Raw genomic sequence first — 27,358 nt, forward strand, 5'->3', positions numbered from 1 at the left:
TATAACACAAGACTATTTTTGTCTTTAGATCTAAAAGATACATTTATAAAAGCAAGAGAAAGAGAAGGGGATAATTTAAGAAATGTAAAACAAGTACTGTTGAAGATGTAGAGAATTTAGTACATTGCTGAGTAAATGTAAAATGGTACGGCTGCTATGGAAAAGTGTGATTGTTCCTCAAAAAGTTAAACATAAAATCACCATTTGACCAGCCATTCCATCCTAAGTATATATCCAAAAGAACTGAAAACAGGTATTCAAACAAATACTTGTACACAAATGTTCATTCACAGCAATAGTATTATATGGAAACAACCCAAATGACCATTGACAAAAAATGAACAAAATCTAGCATATCCACACAATGGAACACTGTGCAGTCATAAAAGAGAAAGAAGCACTGATCCATGCTACAACTTTGATAAACCTTAAAAATATTATGCTAAATGAAAGAAATCAGATACAAAAGACCACATATTATAGGATTCCATTTATATGAAACAATAGATAAATCCACAGAAACAGAGGCAGATTAGTGGCTGCCTGGAGGTGGAGGGAGAAGGAACAGGGAGTGACAGCTTAACAGGTATGGTATGGTATGAGGTTTCCTTCTGGGATGATGAAAATGTCCTGGAACTAGATCATGGTGATGGTTGTACAACACTGTGAATATACTCAATGCAACTGAAGTATATGCTTTAAAATGGTTAATGGCTGATATATTCATATTCATGAATAATATTCATATATTATATGAACTTTTCCTTAAGTGAAAAAGGCAAAGAAGAGTACTATTTTGTTGAGGTTACAAATTTTCCAGTAGAACTTCTGAGTAGCTAAAGCCATTAGTGATAGCCTAGCTCCATATCTCCCAGTATTTCCTCTAACGAAAAAAGAACAAGAAGAAAGAAATACAAGGTGGCTGACTGGCTCAGTCAGTAGAGCATACAACTCTTGATCCCAAGGTTGTGAGCTCAAGCCCCATGGTGGGTATAGAGATTATTCAGGGGGAAAAAAAAAAGGAAGGGGTATAAATCTCCATGAAAACCTTGCCCTCAGTTTAACTTGAAGACAGAAGATAATCCAAACTTCAAAATAACTGTAAGTAGAAAAATAAAAAAAAAAAATCACCATATCCCAGGTGTCATCTCCACTGTTCCTGCTAACTCCCATGTCCCCATGACACCCACTACAAAGCCTAGAGGTAAGCAAAAGCAGACTGTAAAAATACTGCGGGACCCAGGAAGAACAGATGAGGAAAGGTAGCAAAGGGATCTGAGATCTATCTAAAATCTTTGTCAAAATTATAGTCCAAGGAAACTTGCCAGAAATAGGAAAGATTTGAATTTATACTCTGACAGAGCCCACGAGGGTACCTGAGAAAATTAACCCAAAACATCAACTCCAAGAAATATCCTAGGAAAACTATTAAACTTCACAGATAACGAAAATCCTCCAGGTCTCTAAGCAAAATGGCCAAATAACATTTGTATGTTATTTCCATGTTTCTCTTTGTAGGGAAAATAAGCGAGAATTTTCAAATTCCACAAAGCAAAAAAATAATATAGTGGCTTTAAGTTCAATGAAAGTAATGGTAAACTAAGGATTTTATATCCAGATATATTTTCCTTCAAATATCCAGCTATTGGAAAACAATTCTGAACATACAAGAATTTAAGGAGCTCTTCACCTATGAGCACTTCTTAAAACATCTACTAAAAGAGAGGTGCCTGGCTGGCTCAGCCAGTAGAGCATGCAGCTCTTGATCTCAGTGGGGGTGGTGCCTTCAAGCCCCACAGTGGGTATAGAGATTACTTAAAAATAAAATCTTACACAAAAACAAACCACACCTACTAGAAGATAGTTTCATCCAACCCAAAGATGACTGGGAACATTTTAACAAAAGAACTAACACCATTCTGAAAGAGAAACATCGAATACTAAAGACAATGAGGATGAGGGTAGAAACTAATGTGCAAATATTACTTGTTTTGTCAAAGTAGCAATAACACTATTTTAAAGGGAAGAAAACAGAAAGGGAAAAAGGAAAATAAACTAATTTTTGTAAAACCAATTAGTGGGAATTAAAGAATACCCATAAAAATGATGAACTGGTAAAATACTGGAGGGCACTGATAACCAACAAGACAGTTTAGGTGAAATGACAGAGGTAAATCCCCATGCAAGTGAATTCAAATTCAAAAGAAGAAAGAGTAAGTGTAAACGGCTCTTAAACATGCTGAAGAAGGGAAAAATAAATGAAGGTGTTAGCAGGATTTAGTGGGGTCTAAATTCCCTGAAACCAAATGAAACAAAATATTATTTATGATGGAAAAATAAAAGCATGTGGTATGCTGAGAAATCTAATCAACAGCAAGATTCATGATGTAGGAAAAATATCCTTCAGGAAGCAAGAGTGTGAGATCTAGTGGACAAACAGATGGGTTGGCTTTAGCTGGTACAAGGACAGTTCACCTGTGAAAATGAGAAAAAAGGTAACAAGAGTACAGAGGGAGATGCAGGAAGGGAATGGGATCTTATAGAAATAGTCCTCTGATTATTTCTATTTACTCAGGGAGATAGGATTTCTCAGGGAAACAGGATTCCAAAAAGCCTGTGTTCTTTCCACAACAACATCCTTTACCCAAAAAGCAGCAACAGTAATAATATAAAAATTCGTTTTGCTCATTTTTATACATTTTCTAAGATTCTGATCTTAAAAATATAAACAGATAATAATAATAAACACTATAAATCATTTTATGGCTTACCAAGTACCTTCCCATGTATTAGCTCATTTGATCGTGGCAAAAGCCTTATTTAACACAAGTCTAAATGACTGAACTAGAATTCCAATCTCAGACTTCTGCCTCCCAGGTCCGGGTTCTTTTCTTTCTCCCAGTTACTGAATTCAGACCTGCCACCTATTAGAGCTTGCTGCCCTTATTTGTGGACACAGCTATATCCCTCCAACACAAAAAACCCCTTGAGGGATGCTACCTTTCCATTCCTAATACCCAGAGCAGTGATTCAATGTTGAACAAATAAATAAAACTATCTCATATTAATTTGTAAACTTTGGTCAGTGCACATATTGAATCTTGCATAGTCTATTTTTACAACCTAGCAGCCTTGTGAGAGACTAGAATGTTAAGTGTAGCAGCATTTTTTAGTCAATATCCACCCCAACACAATAGCAACCTGAAACAAACAAATTCCATGAGGATAATATCCCACACCTGACAAAAGAAACTAATCCTGTAATTCAAATTACTTGAAGGTAGGCGGAGGCTATGTGGGATGACTGTAAGTTTAGCTGCAAGACACATTTAAGAGCCACTAATGTAATTAAAATACACTTGCGGCATTTGAAGAAATTAATCATACAGCCGAGCATTTAATTTGCAATTTAATGTTTTTCCCCACTTATTCTGTCAATGCACAGGCAATTTTCTTTAAAGAGACTGCAATCCCGAACCTTCAGCTGGAGAGGGAAAGACCATAGCAAAGCAGATTCCAATACTTCAGTGAAGAGCAAAGTAAAATATCAAGCGAATTCAAAGAAGCTAAGGTGAGAAAAGGTTTCTCGGTATGTGACCGTGCTCTTCCTCTCCCAGAGCATACTGTCAAACAGGCTCGCTCCATTATACTGCACTGAGATAGAGTCCCACCATTTGCCTACTTCACCCTTCCTTGTATTCACCACCCTTACCTTTTTCTTTCTTGTTTTCCTCCCAATCTTTAAGTTTGACAAATTTCATAGCCACTGAAAAGCTGAAGTGAATGTACAACGAAATACCAGTAAGCCTTTCGCTTGGGTTCACCAGTTATTAACACTTTGTCACACTTGCTTTATCTGTGCGTGTGTATACATATCTTTTAAATTATGGGTTTGACTGGGACACCTGGCTGGCGCAGTCGGAGGGGCATGCAACTCTTCCTCTTGGGGTTAGGCATTCGAGCCCCATGTTGGGTGTAGAAATTACTTAAGTAAAACTTTAAATTATGTTTTTGACTAAACCATTTAAAAGTTGCAGACATCACACTTAGATTCTAGAGCCAAAACTGTTTAAACAGTTTCCAAGACCTGCCCTGGTAGATCTCACAGAGAAAACTATAAGCTGGGTACGATTTAAATCAGAGAGAAAAACAGGACTAACCCCCTGCAAAAACAAAATAATATGTTTAATATGTATAAGCAACTCCTACCTCTATGAATTATGGGATGATAATCATAGATAAATCTGACAGTACTGCTGACATCTATATAATTTCATATGGGGAGCAGGGGAAAGTACTCAACAGCACCTAGAAGAGCCATTCCTCCCATGCTCCCCTATTTTTAGTGCTCCCCTATTTTTAGCCCTCAGGTCTTAAGCTCCTTATTTGTGAAGTCTGGTTACTAACACTCAATAAGAGGTAGGATCTAGAATAGGTAGAGGGATAATGTATAGAAGGAAAAGCACAAAGCACAGTCCTCGATTATAACTCATGCAGAAATATAAATCATTATAAGGTCTGGTGGCATACAGACCACTAAGTTGAGCTAATTTTAAAAAGAGAAAAACACTACTTTGTTAGGTTAAAGTCACAATTATATACTTTAAAACATGCTAAAAGCTATAGGGGAAAAAAATGAATGGAAGCTAACAATAATTGCTTAAGATTTCTTTCTAAAAGTACTTCTCTATTACTTCAACACCAAACCTTTAACTATTCATGGTTTTAAAGGATTATTTTTGAACACTGCACTTTAAAACAGAAATAACAGGACAAATACCTTCACTCCAGGAAAAAGCAATGTAACGGATTCATTTACGTTGTGTTTCCCTTTAACTTCTCAGTTTCTTCCCTCACTTGAAAAATATCTGCGTGTCCATTACACATAAGGCAATGCACTAGCACAGGGTGCGTAAGTGTGATCAAGGGCTTGACTTCCTGCAGTTTACATAAATAACCAATATGTAGGGAAGCCAATATGGCAGAGAAATTAGTACTCACTGACAGCTCCTTTTTCTTGCCTTTCTGGACACACAGAAAAACTATTTCCCAGGCCCCCTGAAGTAGGAAGGGCCATGTAATTAGTTGGCATACATGAACTGTGAGCTCAAGCAATGTCAGCTCTGGTCCCACCTTTTGGTCCTCTCTTGCCCCTCCTCTAAAGAGAGATATAGGAAACTCTGGAGGTCACCAGCCTGCATAGATTCTTTCATCACCTGGAACCAACTGTCCAGGGGAGTTACAGCACCAACAGTAGGCTTTGCAACAAATACAGACTAAATCGTTCTATGGCAAACCACAGAAATGTCAGGAGTTTTCATCCGTTTGTGTGACTGTGTTATTATCACAGCAGAACCTCACCAGTACTGACTATTACTATTAGCACACCAGAGTGCACTGCTACAGAACAATGGAATGAATGGCTGGGTGAATCATGCTGCTGAAGAACCTGGACTGAGGAGCTTCTGCTGGAGGTTTACTCTGATCCTGCCAATTGCTAGCTCAGTAACCCAAGGAAGTTACTTAACTGCCCTGTACTTTCCTATCGATAGACAGGTGAGTACCACCACCTACCTCAAAAAGTTAGGGAAAATTAAATGACCTAATACACATAACAGCACTCAAACAGTTGCCAGCACATAAAAAGTGCTGAATAAACGTTAATGTCTAAATAAGCAAATACAAGTAACAGGACTACTGTTAGGTTCATTTTCTAATATTTGCCAATACTACCACTAAAAATGAGACCAAGTTAAAAAACGCTTTCAATAAATTTGATGTTTGAAAGTACTAAAATTTCACATGAAGTCACTTTCCTCATTTAAGACACAGCATTTCCTCCTGTCTGGCCTGAGACCTATTAGCAAAGTGAAACGCCATAAAAAATACTTACTGCAGTGACCCTGTCTCCACCATTAGTAACCTGCTTATAATAAGGCGATCCTGAAAGAACTCTCCAGGCAGACAGGCCATAGCTAGAAGCTTTTGATATGCCCACTTCAGCAGTTTCACATCCACCAACCAGCAAAAGTCTAAAAAAACAGAATAACAAAAAGAACTGATAAACTGCAGTCTGAACAAGATGACATCAAAACAATGAGAGCAAAACAGTCGCTTCCACAAAGAAAACTAAAATTACTATATGTTAAACCTAGAAGTTAAATGCTTTAGAAGAAACAACCGAAAGAAAAGCAGGTGATTTTTCAGTTAGAATTTCACCTTCACTTATACAGAGGAAAGGCTTAAACATTCAAGCACCTGAAATCCAGATGGGAATTTTAAGAAGAGTAAATAGGTTTTAAGGTTGAACACTGAAGAAACTGTATTAACACCAATAAACTTTAACACACGGATCTGTCATCACACCCAGGTATATACGTATCCATTACAGCAGTGTGCTGTCCATGGCAAGGGCACAGGTACAGATGTTAGGAACCACATCTGGGAATGCGGGTGGAATAGCACTCTACGGTAATAAGTACACTGAAACAAGACGGTGTAGTAGTTTGGATGTGCATTACGATCTGTTTACTTGTCTGTTCTACTTCGTTAGCAATTAGAGGCGAGTTACCAACAGGGCAAACAGTCTAACGTATACTAAAAGTTAAAAGTTAAAAGACTGTGCGACACTGCACAAACTGAACTGATTTGAAACCCAAACAGTTGTGACTTTTTTATTGAGGTTTAAGTGATACAGAACACATTAGTTCACGTATGTAACATAATGATTCAAAATGTGTATATACTGTGAAATGATCCCCACAATAAGTCTAGTTGATATCTGTCCTATACACAGTTACAAATGAATTTATTTTTTTTACAAATAAATTTTTTCTGGTGATAAAAGCTTTTGAGATCTACTCCCTTAGAAATTTTCAAATATGCAATACAGTATTTTTTACCTAGAGTCACTACAGTCATGATTTTCCAGTCATGTTCACTAAATCTGAGAGAGAACTATATAACATATTATAATCATCTATCTAAAAGAGAAACATGTGAAAGTAAAGTTCTGACATATTAAAGGAAGCACTACAATTACCAGTGAATTATTTTTTGATCCCAATGACAACAGGCAATATAATAAGGGAAAAGAGAGGCCACAGGTTTCTCTGGTCTTGTGCATATAATGCTCCCCCAACGTGAACTACCACTGTGCCAATGACAGACAATTACCAAGCTCCTTTTAAAGCAAAATACACATAGTACTGTCACCACCATGTACTAATTTTATCAAAAAGAGGATGCACTCCATCACACAAATCAGTCTTTACCTTTCCTAGACCATGCTCATAGTAAAACCAAAACTTAAAAAACTTTTTCTGCAAAGCAGTTGGAAAGTAAAAGAAAACAACACTTTATAAGGCTCTTTAGTGTTGACTTATCAAAAGGGTTTACTTAAAAATAATCCAAAACAGGTGTGTGGAGGAATAGCTGGGGATATCTATGAAACAAAACTGGTCACAAAACAATTGCTGAAACTGAATGACAGTCACAAAGGAGTCAATATACTATTGTCTCAATGAACAGGCTTCAAATATTCCAAAAAGAATTTTTTTTTCAAAAGTCAATTTGTTAAACAAAACAGCAACAACAACAAAAAAAACAACTCTGAGAGCACCTAGCTGGCTCAATCCGTGGAGCACACATGCAATTCTTGATCTCAGGGTCACATGAGTTTGAGCCCCATGGTGGGCACAGAGATAACTTAAAAAAAAAAAAAAAAAAAAAAAAAGGTAAAAATAAAAGCCAAAAAAAAAATCCCCTGAATAAATAGAAACAAAACAGGTAATTTTGAATATCTACATTTCTGCATTTAATCTCAATGTTTTTTCAAACAGGAAATACGTGATTCATAAAACATATCTTTAAAAATTAGTAACCTATGATAATAAAAACACTGAGAATTCAACAAATCCCCAAAAGGCAAGGATAAAGCAGATCCTGATAACTAAAATAATTTTCTTCTGCTCAATGTACAACATATACATTTATATTAACAGTGTAATTCTTTTCTCAAGGGATTGGACTTTATTATTTAATCTGCACTACTATGTCATGGAAGGGACAAAAATTTTCAGATTAAAAAATATATGTAGCTTTTGGCTTTCAGCTTGGCAGAAGCAAAGGTACAACTGCCTTCAGCCATCCAGAATCCGGGTTCATCTGACCCTAGTTGCCAACCCCACCCACCTCTACCGTGCCAATGAAGTTTAATTCCAATGAGATCAAAGATATATCTGAGGTGCACCGGTGGCAAAGTCAGAGCCACGTCTGCCATGGCCCCCAAGATCCATCCCCCCCCCACCAACGTCTGTCTCCAAAAATAGGTTGGCGACACCACCAAGACAACCGGTGATTAGAAGGGTCTGAGGATAACAGTGAAACTGACCATTTAGAACAGACAGGTATGGACTGAAATGGTACCTTCTGCCTCTGCCCTGATTATCAAGCCCTCAAGGAACCACCAAGAGACAGAAAGAAGTAGAAAAACATTAGCACAGTGGAAATATCACTTTTGATGAGATTGTCAAGATTACCCAACAGATGTGGCACCATTCTTTAGCAAGAGAATTCTCTGGAACCATTAAAGAGATCCTGGGGACTGCCTAGTCTGTGGGCTGCAATGCTAACGGCTACCACCCTCATGACATCATAGATGACATCAACAGTGACCACCTCATGACATCACAGATGACATCAACAGTAGTACAGTAGAATGCCTCATTAGTTAAGAACTGCAAAGGAGGGGCATCTGGACGGTTCAGTTGATTAACTGTCTGCCTTCGGCTCAGGTCATGATATCAGAGTCCTGGGATGGAGCTTGGATCAGGCTTCCTGCTCAATGGGGAGTCTGCTTCTCCCTCTCTCTGCCTCTACCCCCCCCCACTTGCGCTTATTCTTTCTCTCAAATAAATAAAATCTTAAAAACAAAAAAAGAATTGCAAAGAAAGTATTTCAATGAAGGATTATTTGACAGACATACATATGTATGTATGTATGTATGTATGTATGTATAAAACTAAGCCTGAATTCTGAAGGAGACAGAGCTAACTGAAATTTCAGATTTCTTATCTCTTGGTCTTAACACTAGAAGATACTTCCTCTCTCTGATTTTTTGATAAACATCATAGCCATGCATACATCAAACTGGCTACATGACAAACTCCATCAAGAACAAAAAAGATTCCACATCTTCTTCCAAACAGCCTTTCCTCCACTAATGCACAATTGAAGAATAAGTGGAAGAAGAGGCAGAATGATGGCACTAATCCTGTACTGCCCTCCCCTAGATGGTAAAATGATGTAACTTGAATGAAAACAGTCAATGAAAACGAGGGGAGAGAAGTCCAAGAGCTGACACAATAAAAAGAATGTTTCCTGAGTGACTGAATTTAAAGCTCCAATTTTCTCTGTCACGAGCACACTGAAAGTTGCCACAGCAACTCCACTTCCCCTGCCTGTCCCTGTGCTTGCTAGGTTCTAACAGTAAGGTATGAGAAGACAAGGCAGGGAGAAAGGGAAAGGTCATGGCCACAGAGGTGGGAGAAATGGGGTGGGGGTAGTGATTCACTGATAAAGACAGCAGTAGACACTGTTAAGATGATAATCTGATAAAAAATAAATAAATAAATAAATAAATAAATAAATAAATAAATAAATAAATAAATAAAATAAAAAAAATAAAAATAAAAAAAAAGATGATAATCTGATAAAGAAAAGTATTAGGAAAAAAAATTTCAAAATGTTTGTGAAAGACTAGGAGCCATGAATAAAGAGCAAAAATACCATGCATGTTCTTTAACAAACTCTCAATACCTTAAAGATGTCAGTTCTTCTTAATCTATTATTTGAATGCAATTTCAAATAAAATCCCAACAGAATTTTTCATGGAACTGAAACTGACGTAATGGAACTAGACAAATCTGAAATTCACAAGGGAGTGTACAGTTCTAAGAAAAGCCAATTCAACTGACACTGATAATCTTTCCCTTTGAGTGTGCTCTGTGCATCCTGACCTGAAAATACTTTCTCTAACCTAGTGTTAGACATGCTCCTTAAAATTTCACCATAGTAAAATCTAAAACTTCTATCCATACAGAGAAAAGATAAATCACACACCAAGAGAACACATAAAAGTAATAGCATTAGCAAACAATTTATATAGATCTCCCACAATCAACCCAAAAGAAAAATGGACAAAGAATTAGCAAGTCACAAAAGGAAAAATCCAAAAGTCAATAATGCAGATTAAAACAATATAGATTTAGGGGTGCCTGGCTGGCTCATTTGGTAGAGCATGCGACTCTTGATCTTGCTGTTGTGCTAAGCCCCATATTGGGAATAGAGCTTATGTTTAAAAAAAATAATTTAAAAAATCAGTAAAACAATACAGGGAATGTTTAAAGACACAGTATCTCTCTCTCTCTCTCTTTTTTTAAAGATTTTATTTATTTATTCATGAGAGACACAGAGAGAGGTAGAGACACAAGCAGAGGGAGAAGCAGGCTCCATGGCAGGGATCCTGATGTGGGACTCAATCCCTGGTCTCCCTGGGCCGAAGGCGGCGCTAAACCGCTGAGCCACCCAGGCTGCCCGACACAGTATCTCTTAAAAAGTACTGGTGAAACTGCAAATTGGAGCAATCATTTTGGAGAATGATATGACAATACCTAACAAACATATATACCCAACAATCCTACAAACTGTTCTAAGGAAACTCTAGAGAAATTGCGGTACAGGTATATTTATCTCTTGGTAAAAGAATATTTCATGCAGTACTATTTACAATGCAGGAAAACTGGGAGTATATTAAGTGTTTAAAAGAGATGAATAAATTCAATAAAGAGTTCAGGGAAACGTATGCAATGGAACTACGATAGACAGAGACAGACAAGGTCACACACCAAAATCATGAGTAGTTACCTCTAGAAAGGGACAGTGACACAAAATAATGGAATAAGACATTTTGTTTGTAACACTGTCTCTTTTATTCATGTATATGTATGTGCACATATCACATACCTTAAGTAAAAAGAAAATCTTAGTATTAATAATTCTGAATAGTAGGTACTTAGATGTTCATTACATCATTCTCTCGTACTTTTCTCTTTAACTTAAAAAGAAGAACATTAAGATACAGTATCTCAAATTATGTACATAAATTTTTCCAGTTAATGAAGTCCAAGAGAGAAAATTCCGTAAATTGGCTTTAGCACATAACACCAACCCACAAGTCTAGCCAAATACTGAAAATAAAATTAGCATATCATTTACTTTGTGACATTTTGAGGTTATTTACACATTAATAGTTTTAGCTTAAGCATTCAGTGGTTTACTACTGAAAGGACTGTTAGATTTTTGCAGAAAGTAAATCCACAGACAATACTGTAGGAAATAACTTATAACATTAATGTTCTTCTGTTGCAATAATTTCCTCCATCCAGAATATTCACACGCAGTAGTAACCAGTACCTCCTTAAATATACATAGTATTTCGCTAAGGACTTACTTTAAGAATCCCATTTTGAAGTAACTGTTTTAAAATTTTTCTTTAAAAAATATAAAGCAAAACAGATTTTCTTGAGTACAAATTGAGTTCTCTACACTAAAGCACATGATGTGTGGGAATTAAAACTGTACTTCTTAACGAGAAAGGAGGAGGGAAGGAGGCAGGGAGGTGGGCAGAGGGAGAGAGATTAATTTGCCCAATAATCTTTGGCCTCAAAATTTTGTGGAAAATAGAAAAATGTTGGGTCTTAGGCTCTAATACCTCTGCAACAAATGTAATCTTAAGAAATGCCCTACATCCCATCAGTATTTGCTAAATGCAAATTGCCTGCAAAGCAATGAGGAATATGTTAAGCAACTGAAGAAGCTTCTTAATAAACCATTCACACTTCTTCTTGGCATCAATTTGTAGTGTCACATTTAGCTGTCCCAGTTCATCAGGATCAAGCACAGTGTGATGCTTAGGGGCACATTTTCTGTCCCCTATCTTCCTTTCCTCAGATGGCCTTGGAGATATATTGATACACAGGAATGAAAATGAGCACAGTCCACTCCAGGAGAAGGGATAAGTCAACACAAGTCACTATTCCACAGGACCTCTTCAATGACCTTGGAGTCAGGTATAAAGACAGCCCAAAGGATAGGTAAACTACATGGCGGAAGAGGCCAAGGAAGGCTTCACAAGCTTAATGTCAGTGAAAAGTTTACCCTTCAAACAATTTCCCTTTTCCCAGACAGATAAAGGACCACATAAAGAGCATCCTAAGCCAAGTGAACTTGGTGTCAAAGCGCAGAATCTAGTTTGTAAAATGGTGTGTTTGGAGAATGAAAAATGCAGTGCATGCTTCTAGTCTAGGAGTCCTTAACATCACAAAAGTATGCCTTGTTCCTTTCTTGGGCATAACCTTCTACCTTTTATACTGGAACAATTATTTAAATGATGCCTCCATTAGTAAATTTGAAGCCACTTGGGCACAGAGATCATATCTGTATTCTTCACAGTATTTACCACAATTGTTCCACTCAAGAAACCTCTATCTGTGCTACTTGCCAAGCACTACAGGGCAAAAGATAAATAAGACACAGTCCTTGTCCTTGGCTTAACCTCCCTAGGCTTCACTTCTCCCACCTGAGATATGAAGGGGCTGAGCCAAATGACAAATGAACCTCTTTCCCAGCTCTGACATTCTAAGAGTCTAAAACTCAAAGCAGGAACATAGGGATCAGACAACAAAAATAAACTGTGACTGATGTAGCCAAAAACACAAGAAGGGGAATTAAATGAACAGGAGTAAAGGCAGAGGCCAGAGCAGAATGAGGGGCAGTAATAGGGGGGTGGTCGAGGCCACCTGAGGAAAGGAAGGTAGCAACGGAATGTGTGTCCTAAGGCATCACACCACACGTGATCCCGATGAGCCAGGAGAGCTAAATGTGACACTACAAATTATTTCCAAGAATTTTAAACGGTTTATTAAGAATGTTCTGCAACCTAGTAATTGTTGGAAGAACCTGCCATCTAGTGGCTCAAAATTTCTTAAAGCTGAGGAAGAAAGGAAGTTTGAAATACAAGGAGACGTGCCAGTATATGCTCTGTCCAATGACTGCTGGGCTTGCAGCACACAACCCGCAGAAGAAGAAAAGAAATTACAGGTCTCAAATTTAAAAAGTGCCTAAGATCGTGCCTGTCTAAAGAAGGGCTCTGAAAAAATAAATAATTAATTAATTAAAATTAAAATTAAATAAAAAAAAAAGAAGGGCTCTGAAATTGTTACATACTACTTCACAGCTAGAAGTCAGTCCTCTCCTGGGACAATGGAAACTATCCCACTTTAATTCATTTTTGGTATATCTTACACATTCTTTATTTCAAAAATCTTATCACTTCAAAATTTAAAATTCTGCTTATATTTGTTTATTAGATACAAAGCTTATAGGAAGAAAACATACATAATCATGACTCTTTACATGAGTGGTTCTCAAATACACATAGGCACCAGAATCAGCTACAGTGCTTGTAAAAACAGACAGCTGGGCCACACCTCCAGGGGTCTAATTCTGTAGGCCTAGGATGGAGTCCAAGAGTCCACATTTCTAACTATCTCTCCCAGTGATTCTGATGCTGCTGGTACAGAGATCATGCTTAGATTAAGAGCGCGGCTTTACGTTATACCGGAGTCTATGATCTGAGCTCTGGAGGATAGAGCTCACTAGAAATCAAATTATGAAGCATGACACTATTCAGCCAATGCACGCTTAAGAATGATCACAAAGGATTTTAATGAATGGCTAGTTGTTAAAGGCAAAACAATGAGGATTTTTCTTGGATGGGAAAAGACTGCTTCATTTAGTAATAGAAATTATATTTTTCTAGCAATTTAAATAATCACACATTTAGTGTATTTAAAATTGAGTGGTACCTTGCTATAAACTCCTTAAAATACAATTTAGAATTGAGAACCAAGAGGTGTAAGGAAATCTATATATAAATTCAATACTCCTATATCTCCTAAGCAGAGCTGAACCTATACGCAGATAGATGGTTAGATGGCATAGAATTGAGGTTGGCAAATATTTTCTATAAAAAAACAGAAATGTTTTATTTTAAGGTCTGGAGGCTATAATGGTCTCTTTCACAACTACTCTGTCATAGTACAAAAAAGCATGGATAATATATTGTTTTAAAAAGTGTGACCAAGTTCTAATAAAATTTTATTTGTGAACATTGAAATTTGAATTTCATATAGTTTTCATGGGCCATAAAATATTCTCTTTTTTTTTTTAAATATTTTATTTACTTATTCATGAGAGACACAGACTGAGAGAGAGAGGCAGAGACACAGGCAGAGGGAGAAACAGGCTCCATGTAGGGAGCCCGATGTAGGGCTCGATTCCGGGACCCCAGGATCATGCCCTGGGCCGAAAGCAGGCACTAAACCGCTGAGTCATCCAGGGATCCCCATATATTCTTTTTTTAAAAAACATTTTAAAAATGTAAAATCTATCCTTGGCTCACAGACTACACAAACAGGTCAGATTTGGCCTATAGGCCAGAGTTTTCCAACCCTCGGTACAGAGAAAAGCTTACTGAGCCTAATTATCAGAAGCCATGAGTTTACCATGTAGAAGTCATTATCACTTTAGGAAAGTCTCTTAGCCTCTCAGGGCTTAGTTTCTCCATCTACACAAGAGCAATTAGGATGCCATCTTACTGGGTGGGAAGACTGAGATTCAATAAGTAACTGGTAATCAGTAAAGACTAAAATTTTTCAATTATAACCTTAATAACTTCAGGTTATTAAGTCAATTCAATGTCAATTTAAGAAGTGCCTCAATTTTGCAAGGTGCTGTGCTAGCAGTATAAGAAATGCTGTGTAAGGAAACCAAATTTTCCCTGCACTGAAGGAATTTATAGTCCCTATAGGCTAATGAGCCTGTGATTTCATCTAAGAAAGGTTTGAGAAAACCTGTTTCAGGACTTTCATTCATACAGTTCTCCAGCCTGAGCTCCTACATTTTAATTCTTCCAAACTCAGGCTTTCATTCATTTACTCAACAAATATCTAATGAGCACTCTATACACCAGGCTATATTCTAAATGCTGAAAATAGAGCTACAAATAACACAGATAAAATTCCTGCCCCCGTGAGGTTTGTATTCCAGTGCATCAGTACTGCTTTTTCCCTTTTCATATTTTGACAAAGCCAAGTAAATATTAACTGAACCAAAATTTATTGATAGATATGCAAAGCACTGGAATCAGCACTGATGATACAGTGCTAAGACAAGGTATAAACAAATGAGGAAAAAAGGGAGGGGGGACAAAAAGCACAAATACCTTGAAGAACAAAAGCATTTTGACCTATATCTTGGTATTAAAATAGTAATTATTGCTTGAGAGCTTGACGAAACTTCCAACAAAACTATCTAGGCTTTTGTTATTAAAAAACAAACAAAAAAAGCATTTTGAGAAATATAATTTATATAGGTCTAGAGTTATCCATAACAGGAGTCTGTAAACTATAGGCCCTGGACCAAATCTGGTCCCACTGCCTATTTTTGTGAATGAAGCTTTATTAGAATACAGTCAGGCTCATTCATTTATGTATTATTATGGCTGCTTTCACACTACAGTGCAAGAATTGAATAGTTACAAAAGAGACCATGTGGCCCTTTACAGAAAATGTATGCCAATCTTGGTCTAGAGCAAAGAAACATGAGAGGGTGTGACAGGAGGCTAGAGAAGTTAAAAGACCAAATTGTAAAAGGCTTTTAATGATAAACTCAGAGGAGTCATATCTGTATCTCAATGACCGAAGAAAATTAGAAGACTTTTAAGTAGGCAATCAGACTTACATTTAAGACTTGTATTCTTTGCTAGAAACACAACACAAAAGAATTTTGAGGTGACCAGACTGGAAGCAGGGAATACATGAGATAAATTGACGAAGCAATGAGTGTCTAAACTAGAAGGATGGCAGCAGAAATGAAGAGAAAGGGACACCTGGGTGGCTCAGTGGTTGAGCATCTGCCTTTGGCTCAGGGCATAATCCTGCAGTCCTGGGATTGGGTCCCATGTCGGGCTTCTGGCATGGAGCCTGCTTCTCCCTCTATGTCTCTGCCTCTCTCTGTCTGTCTCTCATGAATAAATAAATAAAATCTTTAAAAAAAAAAAGAAATGAAGAGGAAGAGACAGATTGGATACATATAACAGAGAAATAATAAGCACGTCTTTAAGATTCATAAGAATGAGTTAAGAGGGGCACCTGGGTGGCTCAGTTGGTTAAGCATCTGCCTTCAGCTTAGGTCATGATCCCGCACTGGGCTCTCTGCTTAGCAAGGAACCTGCTTCTCCCTCTCCCTCTGCCTGCCGCTCCCCTACTTATGCTGTCAAATAAATAAATAAATTCTTTTATTAAAAAATGAATTAAGAGTTACCTAAAGTGAATCTTGGGGTTTGGGCCAGATGGAAATGCTATATATCAAGATTAGGAATACAGGAGAAATGTAGGTTTGGAGGTAAAAAATGATTAACACAGTTAGAATATAATGAGGGTAATTGTGAGTTAGCTACTCAAGAAAAGATGTTCTGTACCCAGGTGAATAAATAGCTCTGTGGCCCAGAAGTGACATATGGAATACAGATTTGGGAGCTATTACATATGCATTTAAGTGGTGACAGGAGTTTGGTTTTGCCTATAAAGATATATAGAGGTAAGGGAAAAATGGCCAAAGGATTCCACTAAAAATTTTATTGGAATTAATAATCAGGTTCAGCAAGGTTGTAGAAAATAAGACCAATATACATAAATCAATAGTATTTCTATATACTAGCAATAAGCACCCTGGGAAAAAAAAATTATAAACAAATCCCAAACTTCAGATACCAATATAGCTCTTCCAAATGATCTTTGGCACACAAGAACAATTATTTATAACTTCTATTTATTTAAAGTCAACACGCTTTTCTTTTTAATTTAGCTTTGTCATAATTCACTGCTCTGTGATATCATGGATTTTTTACACAAATTAATATTAAATAAAGATTTGTGCATGTATTACTACCTAAAACCATTATACATTTATCGCTCACATTTTGGGAGAGACAACGTAAGTGGAATAGAAAATAATACCTAAAATGGAATAATTTCCTGGCTGCCCAGGTGATAGTCATGACCCCTGTCATAAGGGAGACAAGGTGACAGACACAGGCTTTGAAGTTCAGATGCTCTTGAATAAATGCACTCATATGGACTGAACACACTCCTATCATGCCTTGTGTCCCAGGTCAGACAGGGAAGTGCAAAAGTGTTGGCAGTATTGCACATGTGGGTTTTTTTAACGTATGTATACACACATTCTTTACTATATAAAGAATACATATGTGTCAATTAAAAGTTCTTAGAAAGTAGGAGTATAAAAGTTCCATTGGCAAAAGGTTAATATGTCAGATGATGATTTTAATTTACTTGATGAGGGGATGTATACATCCCCTTCCACAATGTATGCATATATAAAATAATCACATCACACACGTTTAATGCCTTACAATTTTGTCACTTCTATCTCAATAAAACTAAGAGGAAAAAAAATTCTGCCAGAAAGGCTATCCTTACTGTAGTCATGAGGAAATCCAGGCACGTCAGCTATGTCTCTAGGGTAACTATCCTTTACCTTACTAAACAAACTTGATTATAATTGGGCTTCCCATATAGGTCTGTCAAGACATGTGTCCTGACTCATAGGAGTTAGTTTTCAAAAATAAAATATTAAATTTTGAGTTAATATTTGCCAATAGTGTAAAGTCTGGGGTTTTGGGGGGGTTTGGGGAGGGTTTTGGGGGGTTTTTTTGCATGTGGATGTCCAGTTGCTTCAGCACTATTTGTTGTAAAGACTATCTTTGCTCCTTCATTAAAGATTAGTTGACTACATTTACGTGGGCTGATAATTTTTTTTTTTTTTTTAACATCAAGCTTTTGAGCTTTGTTAGTTCCTAAGGGTAATATGCTCTTGGCAAGCTGGCAACTTCAGTTTTCTGGGTCTACAAGACCAGAGTATTGACTAGGGTAACCTTGCTAAAGAAATGCTAACTTCTGGAAAACTGTCTGACTATCCAATCACACTCCATAAAGCTGGTGTTTAGCTCGTGTTTGTCATCTCTACATCTCGCCAACGCCTGAGCAGTTTGGCATGCGGCAGGCTTCCAAGGAATATTTACAGAGCTAGAATAAACACACACGCATTCTCTCTTTGCATGTGGCTAGACAAGAGAAGAAAAACACCCAGCTCTGTTACTTCCACACCTTGTCCTATACCAGTTAGCTCCTAATAGGCTCAGACCTGGGCTCACAGCACTTCTCAATCCAGTGTTCTAGGCATCCACAGTCTACAGAAAGGAGATAACACCTAAAACAAAATGTAGTCCTACCCTTCATTAGGGCAACTTCAAAAGCAAGGAGATCTTTCATTCATTTTACTTAACCTTCCAAAGCCTTAGCAAAGGGTTCTCAAGAGTAGTGGGGGCATCAGAATCCCCTAGAGAGTCTTTTAACAAACAGATGCTATAACCACATCCTATACCTTAACCGATCAAGTCTTTAACAGTACAGCCTAGGTGATTCTGTTATCCATACCTTGTTAAGAACCACTAACCTAGTAAGCAGAATATCCATAGCAATGCTAACTAACAAGTTAATTTAGATTTCCCAGATGTCTTTAACTGATTCTTTCCCTTGACCCACAGCTGATGCCAATGATCATCTGAAACAAATTCCCTCCCAAGCCTCAGGATGGATTTAAGCAACTCCACTGCAAAAGCCTAGTATGTTCAGCACCTGCCCATCTGGATCTGGTCCATTCTATGTCTACTTTGGATCCTAATTATAGAACTACTCAGGTTCTGAAACCAAATTCACCTTCTGCTCCAGCATTAGCAGCTCAATTACTAAAGTCTTCTTCAAACTTGTTCTCCCAAGGAAAAAAGTTTTGTCTTTGAACCCTAACTGTGGCCTGTCAAGTATTCCTAACAATGGGTTCTGTCTCTAATGCCTACTACCAAACTCCCTACCACAATATTCCTCTGTTAAATGCTATCTAGTAGTCTATACCAGACCTCATAGGTTCTTGAGCAGCCTACCAAAACCATGTACTGTGTTCAGTGAATGCCAGCAAAGAATGGTCCGGAAAGAACGACTTACTTTGAAATTACACAGCTAATAAGTAGAACCAAGAATAGAACTCTGATCTTCTGTCTCCTAACCCAGCACACATTCTATGAGGTCAGAAACCTATATTTTTTTAATTTCCCATTTATCCATAAAACATAATTAAATATCACTCCTTCATTCCTATAAAATAAGCCAAAGATAACTTCTCCTTTCAGCTCTCTACTCGCAAAGGGAATGCACAACAACCAGCTTCACTTCAAGTAGAAGAAGAAATTCATTCTGGTCCAAGTTACTTCCTAAAATTGCATTTCCATAAATCTTTGCAAAGGGATTATAGGGTAATCCTTATAACCAGGGGATGGGGAGTATAATTTTTTTTTTTTTTTTTATGATAGTCACAGAGAGAGAGAGAGAGGCGCAGAGACACAGGCAGAGGGAGAAGCAGGCTCCATGCACCGGGAGCCCGATGTGGGATTCGATCCCGGGTCTCCAGGATCGCGCCCTGGGCCAAAGGCAGGCACCAAACCGCTGCGCCACCCAGGGATCCCGGATGGGGAGTATAAACAAAATATAAACTATCTTGCCTAAGATTAATGAAATGCTCTGACATAATAAAAATTTTTTAAAGAAAAAGTTATCATATCAAGTTAAATTATAACCAAAACACTCCAAAAGAAAAAAATTAATCAACTGATTGATTTACCAGCTGAACAGATAAAAACCTCCAAACACTGAAGTCTTGGACTTAAAATGCACCCAGCTGGAAGCTGCTAAGGACCAAGATACTTCTGAGTCACACATGACTACCTATCTGTAAGATATTCTGGATGAAAAAAGATCACAGGATACGGCCAAGACTCTCCACTTCCCTGTCTCCCCAAAACAAATGCTTGTAAAAACAAAAAATTTAGTCTGTGAAGTTCGGAAGTCTCTTACTCACACCGAAGAGCTTTCACCTCTATGAGACACCGCAGCTTTCTCGACAGACAACAGCACCCTTCACTTCTCCTCAAAAAACTGACCTGAACTTAGAAAAAGGAGAATTTTCTCATGCTGGAGAAATGAGAAATTGAGAGGCAAAATGAAAAACTCCTTAATACAAGGTCAACTCAATTACTGACATTCACACTTCTCAGGTACAAGGCTGCACATTAATCTCTCAAATGCCAATAGCCCCTACATTATCAAAGGCCAAATGCATTCTCTCACTGCAGTGGGAAATAATCAGCAACGATCATAACTACAGTGTTCTCTTTCCTATTCTATAAGCAATCCCTCATAAAATTGTTAATCTTATCTAGTTAGGATTTATAAAAAATATCTTAATGCAATTTATACCTAACTGGTCTTCCAACTGTCAGTAGAGCATATCTTTTCCCTTATCGATGCCCCGATTCTCATAGAATACGCATGACCTGAAGAACCAGAAAGACGGGCTATGTTACAGCAACGTGATAGCTGTGATAATCCACCGATTGGCTTCCAAATGCAACTCCTAGATCTAACAGAAGTTATGGCTCAAAGAAGGAGAATAAAACTTGCAAAAAAATAAAAAAATAAAAAAAAAACTTGCCTAAGCCCTTGCATAAACCTTTAAGGTAGGGAACTCTCAACACCACCCTCTCCACAAGATCAACTTTAAATATTTGTGGGACCAACCTATATTTCCCCAGATAAAGCTATGTATTAAGAAGAGACTGTGGCCCTCCAGCACACACTACTGCACCCCTTTCCCTTTCCATCCCCCAAAACTGTTTTCCTTCCCTTCTGTCCCAGGGAAGTTACCATCCTGTTACTTGAGAGTCCATTCACACAACAAACATTTTTTATTTCCCACTAAGTAGTAGCTATTCTATTTGGACTGCTGCCTTTATCCCAGGAATATAAAGGGCTCATGTTTTTAAAGCATCTATGATTTGGTTGTGGAAAATCAGAAACCCACATGAGATGACCACATCAACATACATAAAGCATAGCCTTTTACCACTGCAGGATGCCAGTTCGTACTGGTATTCCTCAGCCTCCCCTAAAACAAACAGCTTTCTAAAGACCATGTCTTATTCCATCTTCTGAGGCTTCCCTAGACTAGCAGCGGCTCCAAATGGTGCATCAATTACCAGCTACTCCTCAACCAAAGTCCTTTGTAATCTGACTATAACCTATTTTAAGGCAACCATATTTTATTATTCCCTATAAATGTTGTCTCAAGTTCTTCTGCACAAACTGGATTTGACCAAAAACAGGAGGAAAGAAACTTTTATAATCATCCCAAAAGTCTGGATTCTCCCTTGTACAATGGTGACATATATTAGTCATGGTTCTTCCCCACAGACAGTAAGAGTATCTTTTCTTAACGTAAAGCTGAGTAGCTTTCTTAATATAAAAAATGGTCAGGGACACCTGGGTGGCTTAGCGGTTGAGCATCTGCCTTTGGCTCAGGTCGTGATCCCAGGTCCAGGGATCAAGCCCCACATCAGACTCCTGGTAGGGAGCCTGCTTCTCCCTCTGCCTATGGCTCTCTGCCTCTCTCTGTGTGTCTCTCATGAATAAATAAATTAAATATTTTTTAAAAAGAAATGTTCAAATGAAGGCCTATGTAGAGTTTTTTCTTTCTTATTCACTCCTTACTTATTTTCCTGAGGTATGGCTTACACTCCAGAACACTTACTGGCATAGAGAAAGTTAGGGGTAATAGGAATAACCTAAAACTTATAATGATTGCACAATTATGAATATTTATGTAAAAAAATCACTGAATTATACACTTAAAATCAGTATCAAAAAGCCATCAAGGATTCTGAGCATGAATGGCTTCTCAAAAGGATTAGAGAAAGAAGGCATATTCTCTATTTGTCACTGCTGAGATGTAAATTAGATTCTAAAAGAAGTTACTTTCACTCTTTGTGTAGTTATCAAGCAACTGTTGGACATTTAAAGTTGAATATGTCAGATTTTGCTTATAGAAATTTACAATGAAATTAAAAACAAAACCTTAGAAGAAAGCTAGATACTGTTGAAAGCAATGTCTATATTTAAGAATACAGACACAGGGGTGCCTGGGTGGTTCAGTGGGTTAGGTGTCTGCCTTCAGGCTCAGGTCATGATCCCAGGATCCTGGGATAGAGCCCTGCATCAGGCTCCCTGCTCAGTGGGGAGTCTGCTTCTCCCTCTCATTCTGCTGTTCCCCCTGCTTGTGCTCTGTCAAATAAATAAATAAAATCTTTTAAAAAATAAATAAAAATAGACGCAGATAAAGTCTTCTATTTCAACCTAACTCACACTGAGTGCCCTTCTTGGTGAATATGATTCCCAAAATAAACTTTAAATTGCTAGAGGGGAGGCACTATATCTGAATCTCCACCACTGAGCACAGTACTATAGGCTGACTGCTGTCCCCCCTAAGAATGCAGAGGGATTAAGAAATTCTTCTTAGTTGTAATTAAGGCGCCATCTAAACCAAAATTAACAACGAGAATACTAAGAACAGAAAAGAAAAAGTAGGGAGGTTTGGGGGTGGGTCTCAAAGAGGAGCAGCACCATAAAAGGAGAGAGTCTGGTGGGGGATAAAATACATTCATTATTCAGTGAGGACATTTAACGAAGGAAACAGTCAAAATCAGCAAACCCACAGAGTTAATCCGAAGTTGCTCAATTAATTTTTGTTTCCTATTACCCAATTTACCACCTCAATTTCTCTTCTTCAACAGTGCTCGCAGCATCAGGCAAAACAATGAATTTCATAAAACCTTGAGTTTGTACATTGCCAATTTATTCCAACTCCACTCTGGCTGATTTATTTCACATTTATAAAAGCCTTGTAGATGATAAATATCACAGGCTCACATTACTAGAGTAACCAAAAATAAATAAAAATGTGATGAATATTTCAGCTTCTTTCATTTAAAAAAAACTGCATAATGGAAAAAATAAACAATCTAGCAATATTTTTGTCAGGCACAACAGGGCATTTACACATACTCCTTGCTTTGTAACAATTTTCATTCAGAAACCTTAATGCAGTCATCTATCTCCAAGTTGACTGCTATCAACAATTGTATATGATTGCAGTACCAAGAAGAGGCCTTCTTTTTGTCGTTTGATAAACAGTTAAAAGTCCAAAATTTTTATAAAGACTATCCCTGCCTCTAAAATTCCTATAATTTGCTTAGATCCTGGGCCATAAAGCGAAAGCTTGAGGAGTAATAAACAGAATATGACTTATGACAAAATGCTATCATGTAATAAGTATTTAGTGAATGATAATTTCAAATCTATGGTGCCAAGTGAACCCACTTAGCCCCCTGAAATACTGTCAAGGAAAAAAGAAATCAAATATTGACCTTTGTAATATATCAAGACAGTGGAGTGGTCTGTATGAAATAAACTAAGCAAAACAAAACAGGAAAGGACTATGATATAAATTATACCTCTTTTAAAAAAAAATATATATATATACCTCTTTTAAAAGGGACAAGAAAAATAAAACAGAAATGTGAAGGATGAATAAGAATACAAAATAGAAGAAAAAAGGAAGAGAAATATCAAAACTTAATCCTTCTTTTCTATTCAGGAAATTGAAATTACTTATCCAAGAAATCCACAGAGGGAAAAGTATCAATTAGCAAAACAGAATCCTTTTTTTTTTTTTTTTTTTTTTTTTTTTTTTTTAAGGAAAACAGAATCTTATACTAGAGGTGAGTATGTACATGTACATGACACATTCTCTGCCTTCAGATATCCAACATTCCAACTGGGCATAAAAGATCCATTCATCAGGATACCTGGGTGGCTCAGTGGTTGAGTGTCTGCTTTTAGCTCAGGTCATGATCCTGGAGTCCTGGAATCTAGTTCTACATCAGGCTCCCCATAAGGAGCCTGCCTCTCCCTCTGCCTGTGTCACTGTCTCTCATGAATGAATAAATGAATGAATGAATGAATGAATGAATAATAAATAAATCTTAAAAAAAAAGAAAAAAGATCCATTCATCAAAATAGAAAAAAATAAGGTGTGATGTATACCTAAGTAGTGCCCAAAATGTGACACAAACACAGAACAGCAAATCTATATAAGAAAACAAATAGGCTCTCACTGCCTGTGGCCTGAACTAGGACCTTATCAGCTAGGAGTCATCCAGCCTATAGTCTCTCCTAACTGAATCAACATTTCTCCAAGCATAGCTGATCCTATTTTTTCTCAAAACTCTGAGTTCCCTAAAGAACAAGCTGCCACTCAAGCTCCCAATTATCTGACCTCAACTTGCCTTCCAAGACCCCATCTCCTACCATGACCTCTCTTCCCCTGCCACAGACACCCTACAGTGTCAGCCAAACTACACTGCCTGCAATTCCCCTAAAGAACACTGTAGCTTCCTTTCTCCTGTCACTGTTCACACTGTCACTTTGCCTGGAATAGCCATCAGGCCCAGACTGTAGCCACTCTCCAAAGCAAGAGCAAGTGCTGCCCACCATACTTCCCTGATCTTTCAAGGAAGAATTATCTCCTTCATCTAGATCCCCAGAACACCATACCTGCATCCTTTTAAGACTCTTACATATTTCTAGCCTGCATTCCAGTGTATACACACACACACATAATATAAACACATGTACATATTTGTACACACTTTTAAATAGAGAAAATGTGTATCAGACATTAGAAATATATATAGTAGATATACAGGCATATATATGCATATATACATGTTATTTCCCATTCAAGAATATAAGGCCCTGAGGTCAGGACTGTCCTTCATCTTTACATCTTCACAATACTTATCAAGGGTGTACTGTACACTACAAGCCACAATAATATGAGAGCAATGAAAAGCTGGCCAAAGATAAAACAGACTTTCTGTCTCATCAATCTTTTGGGTTTTTTTTTAAAGATTTATTTGTTCATGAGATACACAGAGAGAGAGGCAGAGACACAGGCAGAAAAAGAAGCTGGCTCCTAACCGGGAGCCCGATGCAGGACTCAATCCTGGACCCAGGATCACACCCTTAGCTGAAGGCAGATGCTCAACTACTGAGTCACCCAGGCGTCCCCCTCATCAATCTTTGTAATACAGACAATTCCTCTAACAGAATGCACTTTTTAATGGACAGTATGTTAAATGTTTATAAATGTGTATATGTGCTAAGAAAGTAAAGTACAATATAAACTTTTAAATGTATATACTTACCAAGAAAGATATTAATACCTACACATTGAAACAACAAAATCAAGTTGAATAAAAGAAACAAAGGCCTTAAAAGAGCAAAGAGCAAAACCTGTCTTGAACATAATACAACACAGCATCAAAGACTATGCAAACATAAAGAGGCCAACTGCAACAGAAAACAAACTAGCACTCAGTGTCACATGGGTATAGTACATACACTGTCTAGGCTTGACAAAACTCACCAAAGAAAGCTGAGCATGTCAGAGCAAAACACATGCTACCTTTCTAACAGCAAAATTTAAATCCAAGACTTAATGTGAAGCTATGCCACGAAAACATGGTATCTGAACTATAAAAACAAACATGAAGAAGCCACACTACGTATTAAGAAGTTGAAAGAATATTTCCCTGATGGCAGGTGATGCAGAGCATCTTATGTGCGTGCTGGCCATGTCTATGTCTTCCTCTGTGAGATTTCTCTTCATGTCTTTTGCCCATTTCATGATTGGATTGTTTGTTTCTTTGGTGTTGAGTTTATAATTTCTTTATAGATCTTGGAAACTAGCCCTTAATCTGATACGTCATTTGCAAATATCTTCTCCCATTCTGTAGGTTGTCTTTTAGTTTTGTTGACTGTATCCTTTGCTGTGCAAAAGCTTCTTATCTTGATGAAGTCCCAATAGTTCATTTTTGCTTTTGTTTCTTTTGCCTTCCTGGATGTATCTTGCAAGAAGCTACTGTGGCCGAGTTCAAAAAGGGTGTTGCCTGTGTTCTCCTCTAGGATTTTGATGGAATTTTGTCTCACATTTAGATCTTTCATCCATTTTGAGTTTATCTTTGTGTATGGTGAAAGAGAGTGGTCTAGTTTCATTCTTCTGCATGTGGATGTCCAATTTTCCCAGCACCATTTATTGAAGAGACTGTCTTTCTTCCAATGGATAGTCTTTCCTCCTTTATCGAGTATTAGTTGACCATAAAGTTGAGGGTCCACTTCTGGATTCTCTATTCTGTTCCACTGATCTATGTGTCTGTTTTTGTGCCAGTACCACACTGTCTTGATGACCGCAGCTTTGTAGTACAACCTGAAATCTGGCATTGTGATGCCCCCAGCTCTGGTTTTCTTTTTTAAAATTCCCCTGGCTATTCGGGGTCTTTTCTGCTTCCACACAAATCTTAAAATAATTTGTTCCAACTCTCTGAAGAAAGTCCATGGTATTTTGATAGGGATTGCATTAAACGTGTAAATTTCCCTGGGTAACATTGACATTTTCACAATATTAATTCTGCCAATCCATGAGCATGGAATATTTTTCCATCTGTTTGTGTCTTCCTCAATTTCTTTCAGAAGTGTTCTGTAGTTTTTAGGATATAGATCTCTTTACCTCTAAAGAGGTAAAGGCCCTCTTTGGTTAGGTTTATTCCTAGGTATCTTATGCTTTTGGGTGCAATTGTAAATGGGATTGACTCCTTAATTTCTCTTTCTTCAGTCTCATTGTTAGTGTATAGAAATGCCACTGACTTCTGGGCATTGATTTTGTATCCTGCCACACTGCCAAATTGTTGTATGAGTTCTAGCAATCTTGAGGTGGAGTCTTTTGGGTTTTCCATGTAGAGAGTATCATGTCATCAGCGAAGAGGGAGAGTCTGACTTCTTTCTTTACCAATTTGAATGCCTTTAATGTCTATTTGTTGTCTGATTGCTGAGGCTAGGACTTCTAGTACTATGTTGAATAGCAGTGGTGAGAGTGGACATCCCTGTCTTGTTCCTGATCTTAGGGGAAAGGCTCCCAGTGCTTCCCCATTGAGAATTATATTTGCTGTGGGTTTTCGTAGATGGCTTTTAAGATGTTAAGGAATGTTCCCTCTATCCCTACACTCTGAAGAGTTTTGATCAGGAATGGATGCTGTATTTTGTCAAATGCTTTCTCTGCATCTATTGAGAGGATCATATGGTTCTTAGTTTTTCTCTTGCTGATATGATGAATCACATTGATTGTTTTACGAGTGTTGAACCAGCCTTGT

The 27,358-nt window shown here is 37.5% G+C and overlaps 1 protein-coding gene across 3 annotated transcripts in view; it reads right to left on the minus strand.

Annotated features, from left to right (window-relative positions):
* The window catches only part of NBAS (NBAS subunit of NRZ tethering complex), a 318,587-nt gene that overhangs the window by 260,138 nt on the left and 31,091 nt on the right, over positions 1–27,358 (minus strand). For all 3 annotated transcript variants that reach the window (XM_025454622.3, XM_025454623.3, XM_049096130.1), the window contains exon 10: positions 5,894–6,032. In XM_025454622.3, the coding sequence (XP_025310407.1) occupies positions 5,894–6,032 (139 nt within the window). The remainder of the gene's footprint in view (positions 1–5,893; positions 6,033–27,358) is intronic.

Source organism: Canis lupus, chromosome 17 (genome assembly GCF_003254725.2).
Source record: "Canis lupus dingo isolate Sandy chromosome 17, ASM325472v2, whole genome shotgun sequence".
NCBI classification, from domain to species: Eukaryota; Metazoa; Chordata; class Mammalia; order Carnivora; family Canidae; genus Canis; species Canis lupus.